General features: G+C 38.1%; 1 protein-coding gene across 5 annotated transcripts in view; it reads right to left on the reverse strand.

Moving 5' to 3' along the window:
* The window catches only part of NSD1 (nuclear receptor binding SET domain protein 1), a 148,071-nt gene that overhangs the window by 63,091 nt on the left and 59,904 nt on the right, over positions 1-25,076 (reverse strand). For all 5 annotated transcript variants that reach the window (XM_025866964.2, XM_073889549.1, XM_025866963.2 and 2 more), the window contains 3 exons: positions 22,309-22,444; positions 9,733-9,905; positions 4,969-7,540 (listed from right to left, as the gene is read on the reverse strand). In XM_025866964.2, coding sequence (XP_025722749.1) covers positions 4,969-7,540; positions 9,733-9,905; positions 22,309-22,444 — 2,881 coding nt within the window. The remainder of the gene's footprint in view (positions 1-4,968; positions 7,541-9,732; positions 9,906-22,308; positions 22,445-25,076) is intronic.

Below are 25,076 nucleotides of genomic sequence, written 5' to 3' on the forward strand. Positions count from 1 at the left end.
CTAATCAAAGGGTTGAAATAAATCTCCGGAAGGGCCTTGGGTGTCTCGGGTGGTTAAGCATGCGGCTTTAGATTTCAGCTCAGGTCGTGTTCTCAGGGTTGTGAGATCAAGCCCCTATCTGGCTCCATGCTGGGCATGGAGACTGCTTAAGAATCTTCTCTCCCTCTCCCTCGGCACCCCCACCCAGCACCCTCTCTGAAGACAAACAAACAAAAAAAACCCCACATACTTTGGAAGATAACAAATATAAATACATGTGCAGAGCACCCAAATATATGAAGCAAACACTGACAGAATTGACAGGGGAAATAACAGTGGAGTACAATATCTGGCTTTCAATAATGGATATAACAACCAGAGAGAAGATCAATAAAAGATCAGAGAATCTGAATATCACTATTTATCAAATGGACCTAATATACGGAACACTCATTCCACCTTATAGCAGCAAAATACACATTCTTCTTAAGCACACATGAACTGTTTTCCGTGAAATCACGACAGACCACAAATCAAGTCTTACAAATTTAAGAAGACTGAAATCATACCATGTTATCTTTTCCAATCACAATGGGCTGGAACTCTAGCAGTTGGAAAACTAGAAAATTCACAAATACATGGAAATCAACAAACTCCTGCACAACCAGTGTGTTGGAGAAGTCCCAAGAAAAATTAGAAAATATCTTCAAACAAATATGAAAATACAATATACCTAAACTTATGGGATCCAGTAAAGTAAGTACTAACAGAGAAGTGTATAGCAGGAAGCACCTACATTAAGAAAAAAGATTCCAGGGCGCCTGGGTGGCTCAATCAGTTAAGCATCTACCTTCAGCTCAGGTCATGATCCCAGGGTTCTGGGATCGAGTCCCGCATTGGGTTCTTTCTCAGTGTGGAGTCTGCTTATCCCTCTCCCTCTCCCCCTGCTTGCTCTCTCTTATAAATAAAATCTTTAAGAAAAAAAATAAAAGGGGCGCCTGGGTGGCTCAGTGAGTTAAGCGGCTGCCTTCGGCTCAGGTCATGATCCCAGGGTCCTGGGATCGAGCCCCGCATTGGGCTCCCCGCTTGGCGGGAAGCCTGCTTCTCCCTCTCCCACTCCCCCTGCTTGTGTTCCTGCTCTCACTCTCTCTCTCTCTCTCTGTCAAATAAATAAATAATCTTAAAAAATTAAAAAAATAAAAAATAAAAAAGATCTCAAATCAACAACCTAATTTTTACACTTCAAGGAATAAGAATAAACCCACAGTTAGCAGAAGGAAGGAAATAATAAATATTAGAGCAGAAATAAAACAGAAAATTAAAAATATCAAGACTAAGCACTGATTTTTTTAATGATCAATAAAATTAGAAAGTCCTTAGCTACATTAAGGAAAAAAAGACAACTAAAACCAGAAATTAAAGAAGAGTCATTAAAAAAAAGAAAGAAAGAAAGAAGAGTCATTTCAACTGATACCACAGAAGCAAAAGAATTACAAGGGACTACTATGAACAACTGCATGCCAACAAACTGGGTAATCTAGAGGAAATGAATAAATTTCTAGAAACATAACCAAGACTGAATCAAGAACAAATAGAAAATTTGAATTAGGAATTAGTAAGGAGATTAAATCAGTCATCAAAAACCTCCCAAGTAAGAAAAGCCTAGGATGAGATGGCTTCACTGGAGAAATCTACCAAGCATCTAAAAAAGAATTAATGCCAAACCTTTTCAAACTCTTCCAAAAAACTGAGAAGGAGAGAACATTTCCAAACTCATTTTAAGAGGTGAGCATTACTCTGATACCAAAGACAAATACACTTAAAAAAAAAATTGTAAACCAATATGAACATTGCTGCAAAAATCCTCAACAAATATTAGCAAACTGAATTCAATACACCATGACCAAGTGAGATTCACCCCTGGGATGGAAAGATGATTCAACATATAAAAAAATGAATGTAATACAAATGTTACCAAAATGAAGAAAATCACATGACTATCTCAACTGATGCAGAAATTCAACACTTTTTTTTAAAGATTTATTTTAGAGAGAGAGAGCAAGACAACACATGCGCATATGAGTGGGGGGAAGGGCCAGAAGGAGATAATCTTCAAGCAGACTCCCAGCTATGTGCAAAGCCCAATGACAGTGCTCCATCTCACAACCCATGAGATCATAACCTGAGCCAAAACCAAGAGTTGGGACGCTTAACCCACTGAACGACTCAGGTGTCCCTCAACATTTTTTTTAAAGTAAGCTGTAGGCCCAATATGTGGCTTGAACACACAACCCTGAGATCAAAAGTCACATGTTCCACCGACTGAGACAGCCAGGCACTTCCTACCAAAATCCCAATGGCATTTTTTGCCAAAACAGGAAAAAAATCCTAAATTCACATGGAATCTTAATGTACACCAAACAGCCAAAAACAATCTTGGCAAAGAATACATCATTTCTTCAAAATATATTATAAAGCTACATTCTAATATGATATTGCCATAATGACAGACATATAGGTCAACAAAATGGAGAACACAGAAATAACACTAAGTGTATGGTCAAATTATCTTTGACCAGTATGCTAAGACTACACGATGGGGAAAGGATGGTGTCATCAATAATGGTGCTGGGAAAAGTGGATATCCACATGCAAAAGAAAGATGGATCCTTATCTTACACCATTTACAAAAATTAACTCAAAATGGATCAAAAACCTAAATCTAAGATCTGAAACTATAACACTCCAGAAGAAAACAAGGGAAAAGATTTGATTCATGACTGGAATGAGCAATGATTTATTTGATAGGATACCAAAAGCAGAGATAACAAAAGCAAAAATAGATGAATTGGACTGCCTCAAACTTAAAATCTTCTGCATAGCAAAGAAACAATTAACATAGTGAAAAGACAACCTACAAAATGAAAGAAAATGTCTGCAAACCATATATCAAATAAGGGGGAATAAAAAAGAAAAAAGAAAGGAAGGCAGGTAGAAAGAAAGAAACAAAGAAATCCTACAACTCAGTAACAAAACAACCCAATTCAAAAATGGTCAAAGGACCTGGAGAGACATTTTTTTCAAAGAAGGTATACCAATGGCCAACAAGCATATGAAAAGATCCTCAACATCACTAATCATTAGGGAAATGCAAATCAAAACCATAATGAGCTATCACCTTACACTTGTTAGGATGGCCACTATAAAAAAAATAAATAACAAGTGCTGGTGAGGATGTGAGGAAATTGAAACACCAAGCGCACTGTTGGTAGGATTTTAAAATGGTGTAGCCACTATGGAAAACAGTATGGAGTTTCCTCAAAATACTAAAAATAGAATTATATGATCCACTCCAATTTCTGGAATACGTCTAAAAGAACTTAAAATGTGACCTCAAAGAGATATTTGCACACCCATGTTCAAAGCAGTCTTATTCATAATAGCCAAGATAGAAGCAACTTAAATGTCTAATCCTAAATATCTGCTGATAGATGAATAAAAAAAATATGGTATGTACATACAACAGACTATTATTCAGCTTCAAGAAAGACAGAAATGTGTCATATGCTAAAACATGGATGAAACTTGAGGACATTATGCTAAGTGAAATAATCCAATCTCAAAAAGATGAATAGTACATGATTCCATTTACATGAGCTATCTCAAGTGATCCAACTCATAAAAACAGAAAGAGAATGGTGGTTGCCAGGGGGTGGGGGAAAAGGAAACAGAATTGTTCAGTTGAGTATAGTTTCAGACATACAAGATGAAAAAGTTCTAGAGATCTACTGTACAATGTGTATACAGTAATACTGTATAAACTTGTTCAGAAGGTAAATTTATATATTTTTTACCACAATAAAAATAAAGCATTGCTACATGCTAACTTAAAAGAACCAAACACTAAAGTACCACATATTGTATGATTCCATTAACATGAAATGTACAGGACAGGAAAATCTACAGATTGGGGAGAAATGAAGGGAGGTTAATAAAGGGTACTATGTTTCTTTCCTGGGTGAGGAAATATTCCAAAATTGTTTGTGTTGATGATTGTACAATTCTATGAAAAAAACCACTGAAGTATAAACTTTAAACTGATGGATATTTCATGGTACATGAGTTATACCTCAATAAAGCTGTTAGAAAACAAAATCTACTATGGTAAACAATTTTGAGAATCTTATGTTTAAGGATAGTCAGTTTTACCCTCAACAATTATATTGTATGTAATATTAATATCTTGAAAGACTTCTGCTGTTTTTCTTCTGCTGCTTAGGTAAGATACCCTGGTACTTCAGTTTTTTGTTGTTCTCAAACCTTGTTACAGAAGGGAAGTTAAGACATCTAAAGCCTTCAAATAAGTACTACAGAACACTTTCTTTTTCCCAAAAGCAAATGTCCCTTTTGTCTACATCATCAATGAACCTTCCTTAAACTGTGGTAAAGGAAGCCTAACATTCAATAAAATCTATTCACTTTCTGTAAACTAATAACTATACTTAAATTTTAGGCTCAGAGCCTCTCAATTACCTGCAATGCCAGACTGAGTCCCAAAAAGTTTCATAGATTTAAAAAGGTCGTGGGTTTGGGACACCTGGGGTAGCTCAGTTGGTTAAGCGTCTGCCTTCGGCTCAGGTCATGATCCTAGGGTCCTGGGATCAAGCCCCATATCGGGCTCTCTGCTCAGTGGGGAGTCTACTTCTCCCTCTGCCTGTTGCTCCCCTTCCTGTGCTCGCTCTCTCACTCTATCTCAAATAAATAAAATTTAAAAAGAGAGAGAGAGAGAGCTTCTGGTAAACATAATTTCTGAAAGTATATGGAAATCTGGTCCTCAAAATTCAGATCTTGTACACAAAGCTCTTTCTTCAAGTGATAGTACTTTCCTCCCAATTTACACTTAGCCCTTCCATCAAAATAGGCCAACTTCAGAAGGGTAACATTATCACCACTACTTCTCTAATCCTTATCATTGTCAGGAGTCCTTACCTGGTTCAGGGAGCTCAGGCTGGGGTGTCAAACTGGGAATTCCCGGCTCTTTTTCCATCTCTTCAATGCTGGCACTGGATTTATCACAAACATTCAACTGTGGTCCAACTGAATCTAAGCGGCTGGCATGATTGGGATCTGCCAGTGTATCCTCTAGTATGTTTGTTGAAGTAGGGGGTCTATGCTCTGGAAACTCATCCCCCTTCTTTACGGGGTCAGCTGGAAGCAAAACCCCAAAGGCACCCTCAGAGTTTTCTTTCTCCCTAAATCTGTTAGTGCGCTTCCGAGGTTTAGTGCGCCTTTGGTTTAAACGCTGCCACCGCTTTTTAGGCACCGCTTGATTTACACTATTGGGTTCATCATTCTCACTGTTCATTTCAGTATCCACCTCTGGGCCTTTTCTGTTTTCAAAAGAGGGGGCTTTCTCAGGAATTTTATCAGAGTCAGACTGGTTGACTTTGTTATCAAAATGAACACTGGAAAAATGGGCACTGTCTTCACTTGTTAAATGGCCCATTAACTGAAGGGGTTCCTCTTTACCAGGGTCTTCTAGCCCACCTCTTGAGGAACCATTCTCTGAACCTCCACTTGCTCTGTCTCCCTGCAGTGCAGCCTCAAGAGTTACAGCTGGAAGTCGGTTGAGTTTTCTTTTGCGCTCTGTCTTTAAGGCTTTACGGTTCAATGTGTTCTTTCCCAACTGGGCTGAAAAACTATCTCGCAATTTAGATGATGGTTTTGATCGCCCACAGTTGCGCCTAGTAACACAGTTTGAACGACTTTTACCAGAAGCAGAGACGTCTCTTCTGTCAGACACTAAGCCAGGTACAGATACAGACAACTCTCCAGACACTGCAGAGTCACCCCCACTAGAGCTAGGACGGACTGGGTTCTGAGTGCCATCTCCATTTTTTTCTGAACTGTGAGTGGAGCTTCCTGAAACCAAGACCTTAGATGCACCTACAGGACTACTCGTAGAACAGTCCCCAAGACCAGGACTCCGATAAGAGACCAAGTTCTGAGCAGTCATTAACCGTTGCTCCTTGGTCTTACTATCGTGCATATCTTTTAACATCATTAACAATGTACTGAATTTGTAGTCTGGTTCAATAGGTATATGATTCTGACCAGAGGCAGGAGAAAAAAGTAATGGTTTTGATGGCTTTGATGTTCCAGAGTCACTCATATCTTCACTTAAGGATCTATAAGAGAGTTCCTTCAACTCTGACAGAACATGTTTCACCACTGCCGTTTCTATGTCATTTGAATCCCTGGTTTTCTCATGCATGTTGCTCAGTAGTTTTAGCCCATCCACTTTCCCACTTTTGGAAATGCTGGCCAAAGGAGAGCCTTTGGTATCAGAAGAACAGCATTTCAAACTGCAGTCCTCATTTGTAACTGGAGGTTCCACTACAACTGGATTTTCTTTATGTTTGCACTTTATACTTCGGATCTTGGGCTGTTTGCTTTTTGAATGTAATAGAGCTTGATTTGTAGACCCACCTTTTATTAGTGAGTTCTCACTGGAAATGCTTGATGGTGTGTTGAATTTTGGAGAGAAACCATCATTTCTAAAATCCGATTGGGGTTTGCGGACAATAGTAGATACTTTAAGATCAGAGAGATTAACCTGAGATGTCTCAGTTCCAGGCTCTGCTGTCTTAGTACAATCCATTAAGTGGTCTGTATGTGAGTTAGTAATGAGGGACTTCTGCTTTGCTTTTACCTTAGTGTTTGTGGCAGGATACCTAGTATACTTTACCTTTTCATTTTTCTGCACAGATAACATATTCTCTGTTCTATCAAAAGCATCTGTAATTTCAAGGACACTGTTATCAGACTCTGAACTGTGATCTATGGGATCCAGATCACTGCTTCCATCATCAGAAGTGGTACAGATACTAATGGAATCACTTCGCTTTTCTTCATCACCTGCTCCAATGTAACAGAGCTGCACTTTTGAACTACACACCAAACCTCGTTGGAGTTTCTTCTTCTCCCCAGAACGTTTAGAGATCAAGGCACCCTCAGACAAGCCCAGTAAAGAGTCACAATTTGAAGTCTCAAATTCTTTCTTTGCTGTGTTTTTCGCACAAGAAGAAAACAGGAAACTTCCTGGGGCAGTGTTGGACCCTGTGAGGCTGTTTGCTATCCTGGAAAGTTCATTAGAGGCCTGCTTATCAGATACATCCCCAGAAATAAAGTTTAGGCCAAGGTTCTCTGGAATCTTTCCCCTTCGTTCTTCCTTATGTGCTTCAAATTGCATGTGGCCCTTTTTCATACTAGTCCTTTTTGGATTATCAGAACTCTTTCTGGCTCGAGACTTAGCACAAGGCTTTTCCTTCTCATCTGCAGAATGTTCAGAGTCAAAAGCCAGAGATTTCAAGCAGCCATTAAGTAACAGGTCATGTTCTGATTCAGGATCATTTGTACAGTCCTCAAATGGCATGTCCTCCTCACTGTCCAACTTGATTGAACTGGTGACACATCTTCGGTTCTTTGACCCTTTGGGAACATCATATTGTTCAGCAAGACCAACACTGGCTTCCCATTTACTCAAAATTTTCTGAGGAACCTTAAATTTAAAGGAGAAAAAGATTATCACTTATCAAATAAATACAAAAGGGAATAGAGAGATGATCAGTAAAGACCTCTTAAATAAGAAGCCTTTCCAAGCCTTGTAACTTCTTCAAGGTACTTTTATGGTACCAGCCAGGTGGTTAGCACCCATTTTTCATCCAGAGCCTAAATAAACAATGGGGGATTCTTTGAATCTACTTCTACCACTAAGATCTGTCATTAGAAGAAAGATTAATCCCACACATCCTCTGCTCTCCCTCCTCTACAAAAGAGGGGACCATAACTAGGACTGCATTACTAATCAACATTACATTACTAAATCAAGGAATAATCAGACCCTTCCTATTTACCCCTCCACACTTTAAAATAAGGATTTATTTTCTTCCTGACTTACAAAGGCCAAGCACTTGCTCAGTTGTATGAGAAAGCAAAAGGCTAAAAAAGATGAACATGGAAAAATGAGGATAGGAGAAATGAGGTCAGATCTACCCTAGGAGACCCTAAATTTGAACCTCTGGTTCTCCCTAGGCCCCTTTATTTCTGGTGATGTATCTGATTATTCTATACATGTTACATAAAATCTGGATTATAACCAAGCAGTCTCCTGGGCTGAGTCATGTTGTCCAGAGACACCAAAACACCTTGGGTATTACATATGTGCCTTTCTTGATTCCTCACAGATGGAGACACTGATGCTCTGTGAAATATAACTAATTTTTCAAACTCTTAGTTCCCTCCTTGGCTTCATACAATCATTATTAGTCAAGGGTCTAACTATTAGCCAACTATACTTTAATACTTATAAAAGGGATGTTCCACTGAGCATGTAAAAATTCAGGTCACTGGAAAGGTAACCTCCTCTTATAAAGCAATGAGCTGACCATTTAATTTATTTTACACACAAACACACACTCATTAATTCTCATAACTGTGACAAGAGTAAAACAACTTTCCAGAATCTGAAAGCCCTACTGAACTCCTTTGAAAAGGGGGTTGGTTAAGCTACATTAACTAAAGGCTTGACACAAAAACTCTTAACACCTCCCTACCACCAACCACCCAAAGTATTGGAACTGATGCAGTAAGTCTCCTTCATCATAACAATAACATATACTAGTTGTTTTAGAGCATCAAACTTATGACATATTAAATATTCATCATTATTTCTAATTCTTCCAACAGTTCTAGTGTACATATTATTACACTAGTTTTAAAGATGAAGACACTAATCCTCAGAGAATTCAACTAAGAAACAGACGGGACTGCATAATGACTCTAACTTATCCTAATAACGATTATTAAGTATTTATACACAGAAAAGCCTGAAACACCAACCTAACAGGAACTATTTCACCTTCCAGAATTAACTACAAAGGAATATTAAAAGAAATAAACCAAAATTTTATTCACCCAACTTTAACACAAAACATCAAATAGAACAAAAACACAATATTCTTTATTAAAACGTAACTGGGCTGAAACTGCAACTTTAAGTATTAACAACCACAAACAAAAACCAAAACAACACCATTTGCAACAACTTGGATAGGGCTACAGAGTACAGTGCTAAGTGAAATAAGTCAGTCAGAGAGAGACAAATCCGTATTATTTTATTCATATGTGTAATTTAAGAAACAAAAGAGCAAAGGGGAAAAAAGAGACAGAAAGACAAACAAATAAACAGACTCTTTAAACTACAGAGAAAAACTGATGGTTACCTGGAGGAGGATGGGTGAAGTAGGTGATAGGGATTAAGGACTGCATTTGTCTATGATGAGCACCAGATGAAAATAAAAACAAACAAAAACCCAAGACAACAAACAAAAATGTTTAGTTTTATCTCTCTCATTTTTAAGAGAAATAATTAATCCAGAGAGGGAGAAGTAGAATATTTCAAGGATCATTTTCTTCTTACAAAAGATATGAACAAAGAAGACTGGTCGTGTCATTTTATACTGTCATATCTCAGTGACATGGCAAAAGTTATCTGAAATTATTTCTCAAAAAACTGAGTGTAAATATATGGAAGGCTAGCCCAATTTCACCCCAGGAAAAACATTGCTTTCATTTACTTTCTCACAAATATCCTACTACCAAAGGAAATAACTTATATTTAAATAATATAAGACTTCTTCTTTGCCTCTTCCCTGCCCAAAGAAAATAATTAGAGAGGCTTTATTTCTTTACCTTGTGCCTATATCCTTTTTCTTTTTGCTTCCCTCTTCTCCTAAGAACAGGTAGCTCTTCAAATTGATGTCTGCCTTCGAACATGACGATTGCTTTTCCAGCCACCCAGGCTCTCTCTGAAGGGTCCCCAAAAGCCTCCACGTAGTACTGTCGATAGGGCCTCCGGTTTGAAACTAGATAAAAATAAGAACCAGTGTCATTACTTTTAAACGATGACTGTTCATCTTCAAGAGAACAGCCATACCACCACTGCCAAAGAAATCTCTACTTAAAAAACAAAAAGAGAGAGAGGGGCGCCTGGGTGGCTCAGTCATTAAGTGTCTGCCTTCGGCTCAGGTCATGATCCTGGGGTCCTGGGATCAAGCCCCGCATCGGGATCCCTGCTCAGTGGGAGGCCTGCTTCTCCCTCTCCCACTCCCCCTGCTTGTGTTCCCTCTCTCGCTGTCTCTCTCTGTCAAATAAATAAATAAAATCTTATTAAAAAAAAGAAGAGGTCAGAGGGGGGAATTTTAAATATTCAATCCATGTGGCAAGAAAATGCGTAAGAGATTATGAAACAACTTCAGTGGTTTGGTTTGGTGATATGCGATTGATATATCAATTTGTTCTATGATTGACTAATCAATCAACTAAGTTCCTTTTATCCTCAGTCTATAAAGTCTTATACCATTGTTACCAGAAAATACAAAGGGCATTTAATAAGTCACAACACCACAAATATAATTATCAATTAGAACCAACCACCAAATTTTTTTTTTTAATATTTTATTTATTTGACAGAGAGAGACATAGCGAGAGAGGGAACACAAGCAAGTGGAGTGGGAGAGGGAGAAGCAGCCTTCCCATGGAGCAGGGAGCCCGATGCGGGGCTCAATTCCAGGACCCTGAGATCATGACCCGAGCTGAAGGCAGACGCTTAATGGCTGAGCCACCCAGGCGCCCCACCAAACAAATTTTAAAACACTCTGCTAAAACATAAGGGAGGAAAAAAATGCTTCAACGCCTTGCCATGTATGATGTGCTAACATTTACAGAATGGCAACTATGGACTAGGCACTCACTTACACTAGGTGTTTTGCATGGATTCTTAGCCTTCACAACAACCAACTCTATGAAATAAGTAGTATAATACCCCTTTTATACACATGGTAAGTAGAATAACTTCAGAGAGGGCAAATTCAGAATGAAACATTGGCTTTGCAGAAAAAGCAGAACCTGATATTTCAAAACACAGAAATTTAAAGCAAAAAAGGAAATCCCGAGAGCAATAAAAACAAGAAATCCAGTTATTTTATAGTTTCTTAGTTGTCCAAAGTTCTAAACATACAACTAACAAAAATAAAACAATACAGATCTTGTCTAGAAAAGATTATAATCAAATTTACATTTCGGCATTTTTCATACCAGTAAAAAATGGGTCACAAAAGAAATATATCAGGACTACACAATGTGTAATAATGTTTTCTTTCTTTTTTACAATGTGTAATAATTGGCCTTTATTTAGAAAAGGAAATCATCTAATATAAAAATTCACTTACATAGAAACTCACATCTAATTCCCTTAACCATTTTTTTAAAAACAAAAAAAGAATCCAAACATCTCTTTGAATAAAAAACAGGAAAAGTCTACTTCCTTCAGAATAGGAAAAGAAAGGAAAAGAAAAAGAAAAAGAAAAGAAAGGGGAAGGGAGATGTATAAACTCAATATTAGAACAAGTATAAAGAGCTGTAAATACTGTCAAAACTCAGGTATCCACAGTAATTGGAAGAGTAGCCAAAATATCAAGTAAATTTCAAAGGCAGCTTCTTTACAAATGCTAATTTCAAAACTATACAACCAGAGAAAGAAGAGTACCTATAAGCTTTCATAAACTTTAGTTGAAATGGCTATTTTTCTACAAAAATAGTGCTTAATAATAAAATTACAACCTGGTTGAATTTTGATTTTTAATCCATTTCAAAAGTAAGTTCTATGAAAACACTAAACTCCTTAGTCAGGCTTAGTCTCAACCTATTAAATTAAATCCTTCCGTAGAAACCACCTATAAAGGGGGATTAAAATTGATAAGATATATATGTACCTATATAGTAGTTCAGAAGGTCAATTTGAGAAGTACATAATTCTCCCATAATTAAGTAAATTCAATCAACACAGCCTGAACACTTATGATGTGCCAGCACTAAAGAGGACAAAAAAGAAACTTACTGCCTGGTGGGTAAGAGATATACAAATAGATTATGGTAAAAAGAATATGGTAATTACAGTAGCATAAACATTTTATTATTTTTATTTTTTTAAGTGCTTTCAGAAGTGAGTAGCACATCCAGAGTGGAGAAAGCTGATGGTTCCTGCAATCATTTATTTATGAGAGAGAGAGAGCAGAGCAAGAATGGAGGGAGGAGCAGAGAGAGGGAGAAAGCATTTTTTAAGCAGACTCCATGCTGACCATGGAGCCCCAACATGGGTCTTGATCTCATGATGTGAGCCAAAATCAGGAGCAGACCCCTTAACCAAACATTCACTTTTTAAAAATAACATTAAAAAGTGGAGATCATTCTGGCACCTGGATGGCTCAGTCGTTTAAGCAGCCGACTCTTGATTTCAGTTCAGGTCATGATCTCAAATCCTGGGATCAAGCCCCCCCCCCCCCCATACTCAGCGGGGAGTCAGTTTGAAGACTCCCTCCCCTCTGCCCCTCCCCTCACCCATGTGCATGCTTTCTAGCTCTCTCAAATAAATAAATGGAACCAAAAAAAAAGTGCAGATCATTAACTGGAGGACAAATGGGACACCTGAGCAGAATTTCTAAAGGTAAATAATTTGTTAAGGAGAGAATTACAGTATGAAAGCCCAGAACTTTCAAAGGCATGAATGAATAAACAAACAGCTGAGAACTAAAAGTAGTTCAGAACACTAAATCACAAAAACTTAGGTAAGCAGTGGCTACACCTGAAAGAGCTTAATGCCATGTTAAGAGCCTGACCATTCTGTAAGCTCTTGGCATTGAGGAGCCTCATTTAAACTGTGGGACCACAGGCTCAGTTTTGGGTCTTAGAAATATAAATCTCCTTGACCTTGGAATAACACATTCAAGAGGAAACAGACAGAAGACTCAGTAGACCAGAGATTACCAAAATACTGTATAAGCGAGATGACTAGAACCTAAACTAAGGTACTAACACTGGGAATCAAAAAAACAAAATTTGAAAAAAAAAAATTTTTTTTAGGGGCGCCTGGATGGCTCAGTTGGTTAAGCATCTGCCTTCAGCTTGGGTCGTGATCCCAGGGTCCTGGGATCAAGCCCCATGTACAGCTCTCTGCTCAGGGGGAGCCTGCTTCTCCCTCTCCCTACTGCTCCTTCTGCTTGTATACTGTCAAATAAATAAATAAAATCTTAAAAAAAAAATTTAAAGACAAAACAAAAGGATCTGACAAGTAATAAAAAGTCAGAAGGGTGCCTGCCTGGCTCAGGTGGAAGAGCATGCGCCCTTCATCTTGGCTGGGGTTGTGAGTTCAAGCCTCATGTTGGGTATAGAGATTACTTAAATAAACATAAAACTTAAAAAAAAAAAAGAAGTCAGAACAGATATTTGAACACCATGTTCATAGCAGTGTTATTCACATCAGCCAAAACATGGAAAGAACCCAAATGCCCACTGAAGGATGAACAAAATGTGGTATATACATACATTGGAATATTACCAGCCTTGAAAATGTATGAAATACTGACACATGGATGAACTTTAAAGCCATTATGCTAAGTGAAATAAGCCAGACACAAATTAACAAATATTGTATAATTCTACTTATATGGGGTACCTAGAATAGTCAAATTCTTAGAGAAAAAAGTGGAATAGTATTGATCAGGGGCTAAAAGTTCTTATCAAATGGGTACGGATTTTCAGTGTAAAAAATATGAGAAGGTTCTGGATATGTGTAATGGTAATAATTGCACAATCATGTGTATGTATTTAATGCCACTAAACTGTACACTTAAAAATGGTTAAAATGGGGTGCCTGGGTAGCACAGCTGGTTGAGGGCCCAACTCTTGGTTTCGGCTCAGGTCATGATCTCAGGGTCTTGAGATGGGAGCCCATGTCGGGCTCTACACTCAGCACAGAGTCTGCTTGAGACTCTCTCCCTCTCCTTCTGCCCCCCTCCAATAAATAAATCTTTTTTTTTTAAATGGTTTAAAATGGTAAATTTGTGGGGTGCCTGGGTGGCTTAGCTGGTTAAGCATCCAGCTCCTGGTATCGGCTCAGGTCATGATCTTGGGGTTGTGGGACTGAGCCCCAGGTCAGGCTCCATGCTCAGCATCGAGTCTGCTTGTCTCTCTCCCTCTGCTCCTCCCCTCCCCACCACCTCCTCTCTCAAATAAATATAAATAAAATCTTTTAAAAAATAAAATGGTAAATTTGTTACGTATATTTTAGCACAACAGAAAAAAGGTCAGATTAACAAGTATTAGTGAGGACGTAGAGAAATTAGAACCCTCACGCGGGTACACATCTGAACTGGTGTAGCAGCTTTTCAAAACAGTCTGGCAGTACCTCAAAAAGCTAGAGTTAACATGTGAGCCAGCAATTCTACTCCTGGGTATACACTCAAAAGATTTGAAAACATTATGTCCACACTAAAACTTATAAACAAATATTCACAGTAGCACTATTCTGAATACCTATAAGGTAGAAACAGTCCAAATGTCCATTGACTGATGAATTCATAAATAAAGTGTGGTCTATCCATATAATAGAATACATTTACCATGAAACAGAATGAAATACTGATACATGAATAGATTTTGAAAGCATTATGCTAAGTGAAAGTAGTCATAAAGGACCACACAGTATATAATTCCATTTATATGAAACGTCCAGAATATGCAAATCTGTAGAGATAGAAAATATATTACTTGTTACTTAGGGCAAAGAGGTGTAAGGGGTGAGAAGACTGGGGAGAGGGTAGATAAAGGGTATGAGGCTTCTTTCTGGGATGATGAATATGTTCTAAAATTGACTATAGGTGGTAGTTACTCAACTCTGAATATACGAAAAACCACTCATTGAATCGTATACTTTAAAGGGGTGAATTGTATGCTCTGTAAATTATATCTCAAAAAAGTTCTATACATAATAAAGGATCTGATGGTATAAGGGCACAAAGAAGGAAGAAAAGGGTGACTTCTCAGTATTTGGGGTACATAACTAGGTGGCAGGGATCTATTCACTAAAGCAGGAAATGAAGAAAGTACTGGCCTGAGGAAGAAAATAATTATGTCAGTTTTAAATAAGCTAAGCTCAGGTGCCTAAAGGACATCCCAGTGAAAGTTTCAAGTACACAGCTGGACTAGCAGATTTGAAGCCTGGGGAAACACTAGTACTGTGTATATAAATTAAGTTTACCGATAACAGTTAAAACTCATAGTTAATGAGACTGCTATTCAAAAAAGAATAGAAAAGAGGGGCTCCTGGTTGGCTCAGTCGAAAGAGGGTGCAACTACTGATCTAGGGGTCGTGAGTTTGAGCCCCACATTGGGTGCGGAGTTACTAAAGAAATAAATTTAAAGAGAGAGAAAAGTTAAAAAAAAAAAAAAAGAATCACCCACATTCAACAGCAATGTAGAAGAGGATCCAGCAAAGGATAATAAAAGGAATTTTTAAAAAATTAATGAAAATAGTGATTATTGTAACAAGAGAACACAAAAGTCAAGGATGAGAGATAAATATTAGGAGGAAAGGGAGTGTTTCCCTGCACCAAATGCCCATAAAATTAAAAACTATTATCTACTGTATTACCAGGTAACTAATGGCCCTGCATAGAGCAAGGTTAGTATAATAAAAGGAGAGAATGGGTGATTTCAGTGCTTTCAGAAGTGAGTAGCACATCCAGAGTGGAGAAAGCTGATGGTTCCTGCAATCATGGTTATGAAGGGAAGATGACAGCTGCCACAGATAAGAGTCATAGGTACAGCTTTTTGAACAAAAGGTTTATTCAAATGTTAGTTCTCTTCAGTCAAAGAGCCACAGTAATTCATTGCTCTAGTAAATCAAGAATCTTTTTAAAAACTATTATTAATGTTAAAGTAGAAATCTTTAAAGAATGAGAGTAATACTCAAGTTTAGTTTTGCTCCCTTCTAACTGCCCCCAAAAAACACAGAAAAAGCAGTTTTTAAAAAGAATAAACACAAAATGGGGCACCTGGGTGGCTCAGATGGTTAAGCGTCTGCCTTCGGCTCAGGTCATGATCCCAGGGTCCTGAGATCGAGTCCCGCATCGGGCTCCCTGCTCAGTAGGGAACCTGCTTCTCCCTTTGCCTCTGCCTCTCTCTCTCATGAATAAATAAATTAAAAAAAAAAACATTTTAAAAAGAATAAACACAAAGGACAAAGCACTGGAAAAGAAACAACAATAAAAATCTGGCAAAGTTCAAAGTCAGATAGTGATTAGAGTTAAAAGAAAATTGAGTAACAGGCCAGCTCTGAGAAAAACTAAGAAGCAACCTGATTACCCAATTGCTTTGCAAAGGGTATCCTAGAACTAGAAGTATAGAAAGTATAGTATAGAAAGATCTGAAAACAAGACTGGCTGAAAGTCTGTTCAAGATGAAGTTAAGAGTATTGCCAGGTCAGGGGCGCCTGGGTGGCTCAGTCATTAAGCGTCTGCCTTTGTCTCATGTCATGATCCCAGGGCCCTGGGATCGGGCCCCGCCATCAGGCTCCCTGCTCCACGGGGAGCCTGCTTTTCCCTCTCCCACTCCCCCTGCTTGTGTTCCCCTCTGTCACTGTGTCTCTCTCTGTCAAATAAATAAATAAAAATCTTTAAAAAAAAAAAAAGTATTTCCAGGTCAAGATGAAGAACTGAATAAACATTTCTAAATTCCTTTCCCTCCTAATTTCCACTAAAGCTACAATAAAAAGATTTTCAAGTAATAAGCCCATTAATGACAGGGAGAACAAGGATAACTGAGTGTAAATTACATAGCTGTGCAGGTATGTATAGTTCTGGAAGCTGGGAAGCAAATGGATTAGTATAATGGTAACTATCTTAATAGATTTAAGAATGCCAAATTTTAAGTTTTCAGTGAGTAAAACCAAGAATCAGCTGTTATCTATACCACATACCATCAAAAGGCCCAGGAAATGGCAACACCTGGTACAAGTCTGTAGTTTGAGAGGATAAGACACGGAGAACTGGGGGCGCCTGGGTGGCTCAGTCGTTAAGCGTTTGCTTTTGGCTCAGGTCATGATCCCAGGGTCCTGGGATTGAGCCCCGCATCGGGCTCCCTGCTCAGCAGGAAGCCTGCTTCTCCCTCTCCTACTCCCCCTGCTTGTATTCCCTCTCTCGCTGTGTCTCTCTGTCAAATAAATAAATAAAATCTTAAAAAAAAAAAAAAAAAGACAGAGAGAACTGGTTGAAAGCTGTTAAGCAGCCTTCTCTATTCCAAACCACATTGTCATTGCCTCTCCCCTCCCCCCCAGTAGAAGACTAGAGGTTTTTCCACTAGTTGGGAGTAAAACAGAAAGACTCTAGACTAGCAACACCAAACATAGCTCAGGAGTATAGCAATACCAAAAAATGAGTGAATGCACTGAATGCTACAACTACCTAGTTGAGTTCCCTGACTGAGCACCCAGAATATGAGAAGCCAGATTCTTATTTTTTGGGTAAAAGACTAGACTCTTCTCTGAGGAATCTTACCAAGCCAAGAAAGAAATGGAGAAGATATTACTGACAAGGGATTGGGAGGGGGAAAGGAATCACCCTACAAGAAAATTAAAGGTTAACAAGCTCCACACATTCAGAAGTATCCATATGCTCTTTCATCCACAACAGAGATCTGAGGAAAGCCTCAAACATAAAAAATAGAGAAGGTACAAAGAGTAAAGGAGGAAAAAAAAAAAAAAAAAAGAACTTGAAACATACTATGTACAGAAGAAAATTTCACAGAAACTATCATTAATAGCTTCAGAAAAGAAAAAGATATTGCACTCATGAAATAAGATGAAAGGAACAAAGAAGGAATTCTTAAAAATTAAGAACATAAGAGCAGAAATGTAAAACTCAAAAAAGGGTTTGAAGACAGAAGTTGAGGAACTCACTATCAAGTAGCAAAACAAAACTGTACCCCCCCCCAAAAAAGAAAAAATTATGATGTCCAGTGCAGGAAAGTCAGTATCTGAGTAAGAGTTACAGGAAAGAATAAACAAAGGGAAGAAAATAATCAATGAAATAATTCAAGAAAATGCCCTAGAAATAAACTAAATTTGCATATCAAAAGGGTCCACCAAGTACCTACCACAATGGATGACTCACAGCAAGGTATAGTCTTGTGAACTACAGGAACAAACAGAAGAGTCTGCGAGCTATCAGAGAGGGACAAAAGCCACAGAAAAAATACCAGAATCAAAATAATTTGATTTAACAGCAACTCTGGAAGTAGAAGATGGAGCAATGCCTTTAAAATTGAGCAAAAATGATTTCCAGGCTAGTGTTTTATACCAGCCAAACTATCAAACAAGTGTACGAAGAGAATAAAAATGTATTCAGATAATGCAAGGTCTCAAAAAATTTGGTTCCATATGCCCTTTCTCACGAAACTATTGAAGGACTTGCTATATATTCAAAATGAGTGGGTAAACCAAAATCAAGGAAGACAGAATTTATCAAGAGAAACCTGAAGGGGGGGTGCCTGGGTGCTCAGTTGCTTAAGCATCTGCCTTCGGCTCAGGTCATGATCCCAGGGCCCTGGGATCAAGCCCCACGCAGGGCTCCCTGCTGAGTGGAAAGCCTGCTTCTCCCTCTCCCTCTGCCTGCCGCTCTGCCTACTTGTGCTCTCTTTGTCAAATAAATAAATAAAATCTTAAAAAGAGAGAAAGCTGAAGGGAATCCCCAAGATAACAGCTATTCAGACAGAGAATGTGACTAGTATAAATTGAAAGAATATACAGTTGACCCTTGAACAATCCAGTGGCAGCAGGGGGCAGAGGGTTGGTTAAGGGTCCCAACTCTGTGCAGTTGAAATCTGCATATAACTTTTGAGTTCCCAAAAATTTAACTACTAATAGCTTATTGCTGACCAGAAGCCTTACCAATAACATAAACAGTCTATTAACACATATTTTGTATGTTTTGTGTATTATATACTGTATCTTTAAAATAAAGTAAGCTAGAGAAAAGAAAATGTTATTTTTTTATAGTGGTATTTTTGTGATGATGGACTTGTTTTTAAAGATTTTATTTATTCATTTGACAGAGAGCACAAGAAGGGGGAGAGACAAAGGGGGAGGGAGAAGCAGACCCCCTGCTGAGCAGGGAGCCTGATGCGGGGCTCAATCCCAGGACCTAGAGATCATGACCTGAGTCAAAGGCAGATGCTTAACCATCTGAGCCACCCAGGTGCCCAAAAGAAAATGTTACTAAGAAAATCATAAGGAAAACACATTATTATTGTTATTAAGAAAAAAGTAAGGAGAGGAGCGCCTGCGTGGCTCAGTCATTAAGCATCTGCCTTCAGCTCAGGTCATGATCCCAGGGTCCTGGGATTGAGCCCCGCATCAGGCTCCCCTGCTCCGTGGGAAGCCTGCTTCTTCCTCTCCCATTCCCCCTGCTTGTGTTCCCTCTCTCGCTGTCTCTGTCAAAAAAAATAAATAAAAAAAAAAAAAGAAAATCATAAGGAGAGATAATACATTTACAATACTGTAGTATATTTACTGAAAAAAATCTGTGTATAGATTATATAAGGACCGCACAATTCAAACCTATGTTGTTCAAGGGTCAACAGCACAAGGCTCCAGGTGAGATTTCCTCAAGATGATGAAAATGACAAATTACCGGAGCACCTGGGTGGCTCGGTCAGTTAAACGTCCCATTCTTGATTTCAACTCAGGTCATGACCTCAGGGCTGTGAGATCTGAGTCCTGCATCAGTCTCCAAACTGGGCATGGAGGCTGCTTAAGATTCTCTCTCTCCCTCTGCCACTCTACCCGCCCTCTCCCACTCTTAAAACAAAAACAAAAACAAAACAGAAAATGACAAATTACCAACCTATCAGATCATGTGGAAAAAATTAAAACTGAGAGAGTTTTACTATGAATCATAAAATACTAAGAACCCTCTCCTTCACCAACACACACACACAGATAACTGCAGAAAAATCAAAAGGTTCTGAGGGCATAGAAAGTACTAGATACCACATGGCTAAGTTGTGTACACTGTTAACATGATAACATACACACTGAATTCCTAACCAAAATTATAACAGGTAAGCTAGCAGGATGTCGGAGGTAGGTGGGAGGTTAGGCCCAACGCAAGGAATGAAATGACTAATCCACAACTTCTATAGTGAAAAGTAAAAAGTAATTTAGAAGGATGGAATTTTGAGATACAGAGGTAAATATCAAAAGATGCAGCTGACAGAGTTAAAGGTTCTGAGAAAGAGGGATATAGCCACAGCAGACTGTTTTCCAAGCAAAGCCTGTAGCATTAACCAGTTGACTTTTTTAAATTATATGCACCGTGTATAATAGAAGTAAATAATGACTTTAAAAAGTGATTTTATAAAAACTTGGGTTTTCTAACACCATTTGAAATATTTGGCTTTGCTAAGAAAACAAACATGGATAATCACAATGATATGAACACTGCACTGTAATTTTTAATTTTTCACTGATATCAACTAATAATTAGTACAAAGTAGTAATTGCTGGGCCTACGTAAAGTACATATGGGTGTTCATTGTGTTACTCTTCAATTTGTCTATAGGTTTGAAACTTTCAAAATAAAAAGCTGGAGGGGAAAATTACAATGCCACAGAAAGAGTCAAACATTAATACTGGTCATAGTTTCAGCGTGATGGGGAGCAGGATTACTTTGACAGCAGTCTATATGAAAATTCCTACTATTGGCACGTGTCAATGGCAAGACCAGTAATTGCAAGACCAGTAATTCCACCAGGTTATGTGCTATGAAGGAGATAAGGAGGAAAAGGAGCACATTCAAAGAAAAATGGAGAGTTAACTACTATTAGGCTTTCCAGAACTTGGCTGACTATAGCTTGCCATAAACTATAGGGAAATGAAAACAAAAGTGAAAAATGCTAAAAAGAAAATGGAAAAGGTATTATGAAATAACTAGCTGTAAGGTTAAATAGATCCATTTTACCATATTTTGTCATTTCTTCAGTAGGAAGCTATATAAATTCACCCTTTCTGGGAAGAAGAGTTTTAACCTTTTTATAGCCTGAAAACAAAACATGGTATTTTCCAGTCAGCAATGGCACTTGCTCTTTGGTGTGATCACATTCTTGACTCATGAGAAACAGGGCAGACAGGTACCTCAATATTCAATATTTGAAATATGAAATCAAATCTAGCAATCCCACTTTTGATACATGTATATGTGAAAGTTATTCTTTACATCACTGTTGTGTACACAGAAACATATTTATGTTATATACATATGTATATAAATATGTATATAGAGACTTCACAACACAAAATCAAAAACAACCTAAATATCCATCAACAGGAAAATGGTTATATATAACATAATCAAAAAGTGGAAAACTATGCCGCTGTAATAAAAAAGAGAGAGAAAGTCTTCAATGCACTAACATGGAAAAACCTCTCAAATGTAGAACATCCAAAAAATATGCTACTTTTGTGTTAAAATAAAAAGATGAGAATATATACTTGGATGTACACAAAAATACTTTAGAAACAAACATTAAAAACAACTGCTTACTCTTTGAAAAGAAGGGTAAAGAATGGGGCATGTCAGAGAAAAGGAGGGAGTTGATTTTTAGAATATTATGAATATATGACCTAGTCAAAAACTAAAATACACATATTAAATCACAAAACATCTTAATAGAAAAAAGGCAGCTCAAGATCAAGTTTTAGGGCGCCTGGGTGGCTCAGTTGGTTAAGCAACTGCCTTTGGCTCAGGTCATGATCTTGGAGTCCCGGGATTGAGTCCCACATCGGGCTCCCTGCTCAGCGGGGAAGTCTGCTTCTCCCTCTGACCCTCCCCCCTCTCATGCTCTCTCTCTCTCTCATTCTCTCTCTCAGATAAATAAATAAAATCTTAAAAAAAAAAAGATCAAGTTTTAGTCCCTAGCTTACAGCATTTTAAGGATACCTGAGATTCAAACAGAACCAAGTAAGAAACATACTACAGTTATTAAAGGGAATGCACTAAATCAAGATTTTACAGTTCAAAATTCAAAGGATTCTTTATAATTATTTCAGCTTTAAAACTTAAGAGCAATGATACAAACCTGAAAACTGAGGTAGAAAAACCTAAATATACTGAAAAGTGATTCTAGACAATGTAAATTTTAGGTAATAAAGCTAACATTTTCCTGGCATCTATAAATAGAGTGACAATCATAAAATAAAATCATAAATCATAAAATAAAACTAAAAAAATTCAAAATGGTAAAAATACATTAATAACAATTTATTCACCAAATGCTCAAAGGTAAAAATGTATTACTACTTAAGGCAACAAAAATTAGGCTACACTAAAGGCAACTACAAGTTATTTACCATGTATAATCAACTACTAGTATTACCTTTCATTTTTGAATGTGTGTTAATCAACGGATCAGAACAAATCCTGCAGGGCCACCATGGGCGTCTCTTGAATTTTGCCCAGATGAGATCTCCAACTTCATACTTCAGTGGCGTGGACTTTTTCTTGGGTTGACACTTTAGACAGACAAAACATGGGGCATCAATAAGAATCAAAACCTTTTGAAACAGTGTACCATTTTTTTATTAGCCTTCTGAGAAAGCAGAATTCTACAGAAATCTATATAAAAACATTCCACTTAACAAGTACAAAGCAAGTACAACTGAATCATTGTCTTAATGTTTATAATACAGCCCTTTATAAAGTAGTAGCTCTATATTTATATTTGTTTTATATAAGCAATCTACCTACGTTCATGGAGAAAATAAATTATTTTCATTAATAAAATAGCTAAAAACTGAAAAAAGAAACAATCATCCCTAGGAAAAGATATCTTTGCCCTAGTCCTTAGATTACAACACAACATGGCGGCAGGGGGAGGGGGTGGATTATAAAAAGAATTTATGAACAATGTCAAGAGTCTACGTTCCCAGGGCGCCTGGGTGGCTCAGTCCTTGGGCGTCTGCTTTCGGCTCAGGTCATGATCCCAGCTTCCTGGGATCGAGCCCCGCATCGGGCTCCCTGCTCGGCGGGAAGCCTGCTTCTCCCTCTTTCACTCTGTCTGCTTGTGTTCCCTCTCTCACTGTCTCTCTGTCAAATAAATAAATAAAATCTTTAAAAAAAAAAAAGAGTCTATGTTCCCAATACAATGTGTCAATTATATCTCAATAAAATGGGGGGTGGGGGTGTAGGGAGACTGTGGTCTCTTCTATAGGTGATATTCTACATCCTTCTCAAACACAGACATTCCTATTAATTAACAGTAATAGCTCTAATGAAATAATCCTGAAAGCTACAGGCTAGACCCTAGTAATATCAACGCAACTGACTTGGACTTTTTCCAGGACCTACAGAACAGTATACCGCACAACTCCAAGAAACACCATTCATGCAGAATAAGTTCAATACGAATCAAGCTCCTTGGAATTGTCTAATGCAGACACTTTGGCTGCATCTTTTCCCCAAAACCAATATCCCTAATTGATCTGCAATACAACATCCTCCATCTCCACTCTAAATCCATGGCCATGCCTTTAACACACCATAAGCAGACCTCCTGCCTTAAAATGAACACAGCTCTGTATTTAGTAGGACTGAGCTTCCCACATGGTATGCACCACACAAAGGAGTTGCAAGTGTACTGAGATGTTCCTGGGTAGTAGCCAAAAGAAGCACCCAGGGTACTTAAACAAAGATCAACCTCTTCCATTTACTTGAAGGAGACATACAAATAACTATGGTTTTCTCTAAGCGCTATGTATTGAAAAAGGCTTGGTGATCCTCCGTCAGACTCAATCTTCCCTTGTTAATACTAAAACGGATTAAGCATTCAATAAAGTATATGCTAGATGAACTGACTGAAATCATTCAAATGAATGATGAATATTGCCCCACTGCAGGGATATCAAAGGACTGGGCTCAATTCAATGATTTATAAGTTACCCATTCAACTTTAAGACTGTTTTCAGATAGAAATTAAATTTTATCGAATGCCTATGAATCACATTGAAAATATTGTGATTAGTTCTGTAAGTATAGAGTTACTAGGAAATGAGACAAACTACATTTTCTCTTTAAGATTTTTTATTTTTTATTAGAGAGAGAGAGAGAGAGTACAAGCAGGGGGAACGGCAGGCAGAGGGAGAAGCAGGCTCCCCGCCGAGCAGGGAGCCCAATGTGGGACTCGATCCCAGGACCCCAGGATCATGACCTGGGCTGAAGGCAGACATTTAACCATCTGAGCCACCCAGGCACCCTACATTTTATTCTTTTAAAGAAAAAAAAAAAAAGACTATTTTTGCCTGTTACCAGTTTGTAAGTCATCAGGAAAAAAACAGGACTTCAAAACTAATTAGCTGGCTTTGAAACTTTAAAACCAAGATACAAAGACAGGATGGGAAAACAATTTTTTTTTTTTTTAAGATTTTTATTTGTCAGAGAGAGAGAGCACAAGCAAGGGGAGCTGCAGGCAGAAGGAGAAGCAGACTCCCCACTGAGCAAGTAGCCTGATGCGGGACTCGTCCCAGGAACTCTGGGATCATGAGCCAAAGGCAGACACTTAACCAACTGGGCCACCCAGATGCCTGAAAAGAATTTTTTTATTTGCCTGTACTGAAAACTACAATTTGAGTAGGTTCCCATAAATTTCTGACACAATTTATGATCATTTAATTTATTTGGCAATCACTGGTATTGGCTTATTTATTCAAGTCCTAAATTACTCTAAACATATTAACTAACATTTACTTGATGTTTGCTATGTGCTAGATGCTGTTCCTTTTTTAATCCTCTTAAGGTAGATACTGTATTACTATTTATTTTACTGTGTGTCTAAGGTCATATGGTATTTAATAAGTTGGCAGAGCCTTAATTCAAACCTGGGCAAACTCTCAACCACTGACTAATCCAGTAATAATAAAACCCCATGACTGGAGGCACCTGGGTGGCTCAGTCGTTGAGCATCTGCCTTCAGCTCAGGTCATGATCCCGGGGTCCTGGGATCAAGCCCCACATTGGGCTCACTGCTCAGCGGGGAGCCTGCCTCTCCCTCTCCCACTCCCCTCTTGTGTTCCCTCTCTCTCGCTATGTCTCTCTCTGTCAAATAAATGAATGAAATATTTAAAACAAAAACCCCATGATTGTTAAATT

Source organism: Callorhinus ursinus, unplaced genomic scaffold (assembly GCF_003265705.2).
Source record: "Callorhinus ursinus isolate GAN/ISIS: 27379988/994484 unplaced genomic scaffold, GSC_fseal_2.0 scaffold3, whole genome shotgun sequence".
NCBI lineage: Eukaryota > Metazoa > Chordata > Mammalia > Carnivora > Otariidae > Callorhinus > Callorhinus ursinus.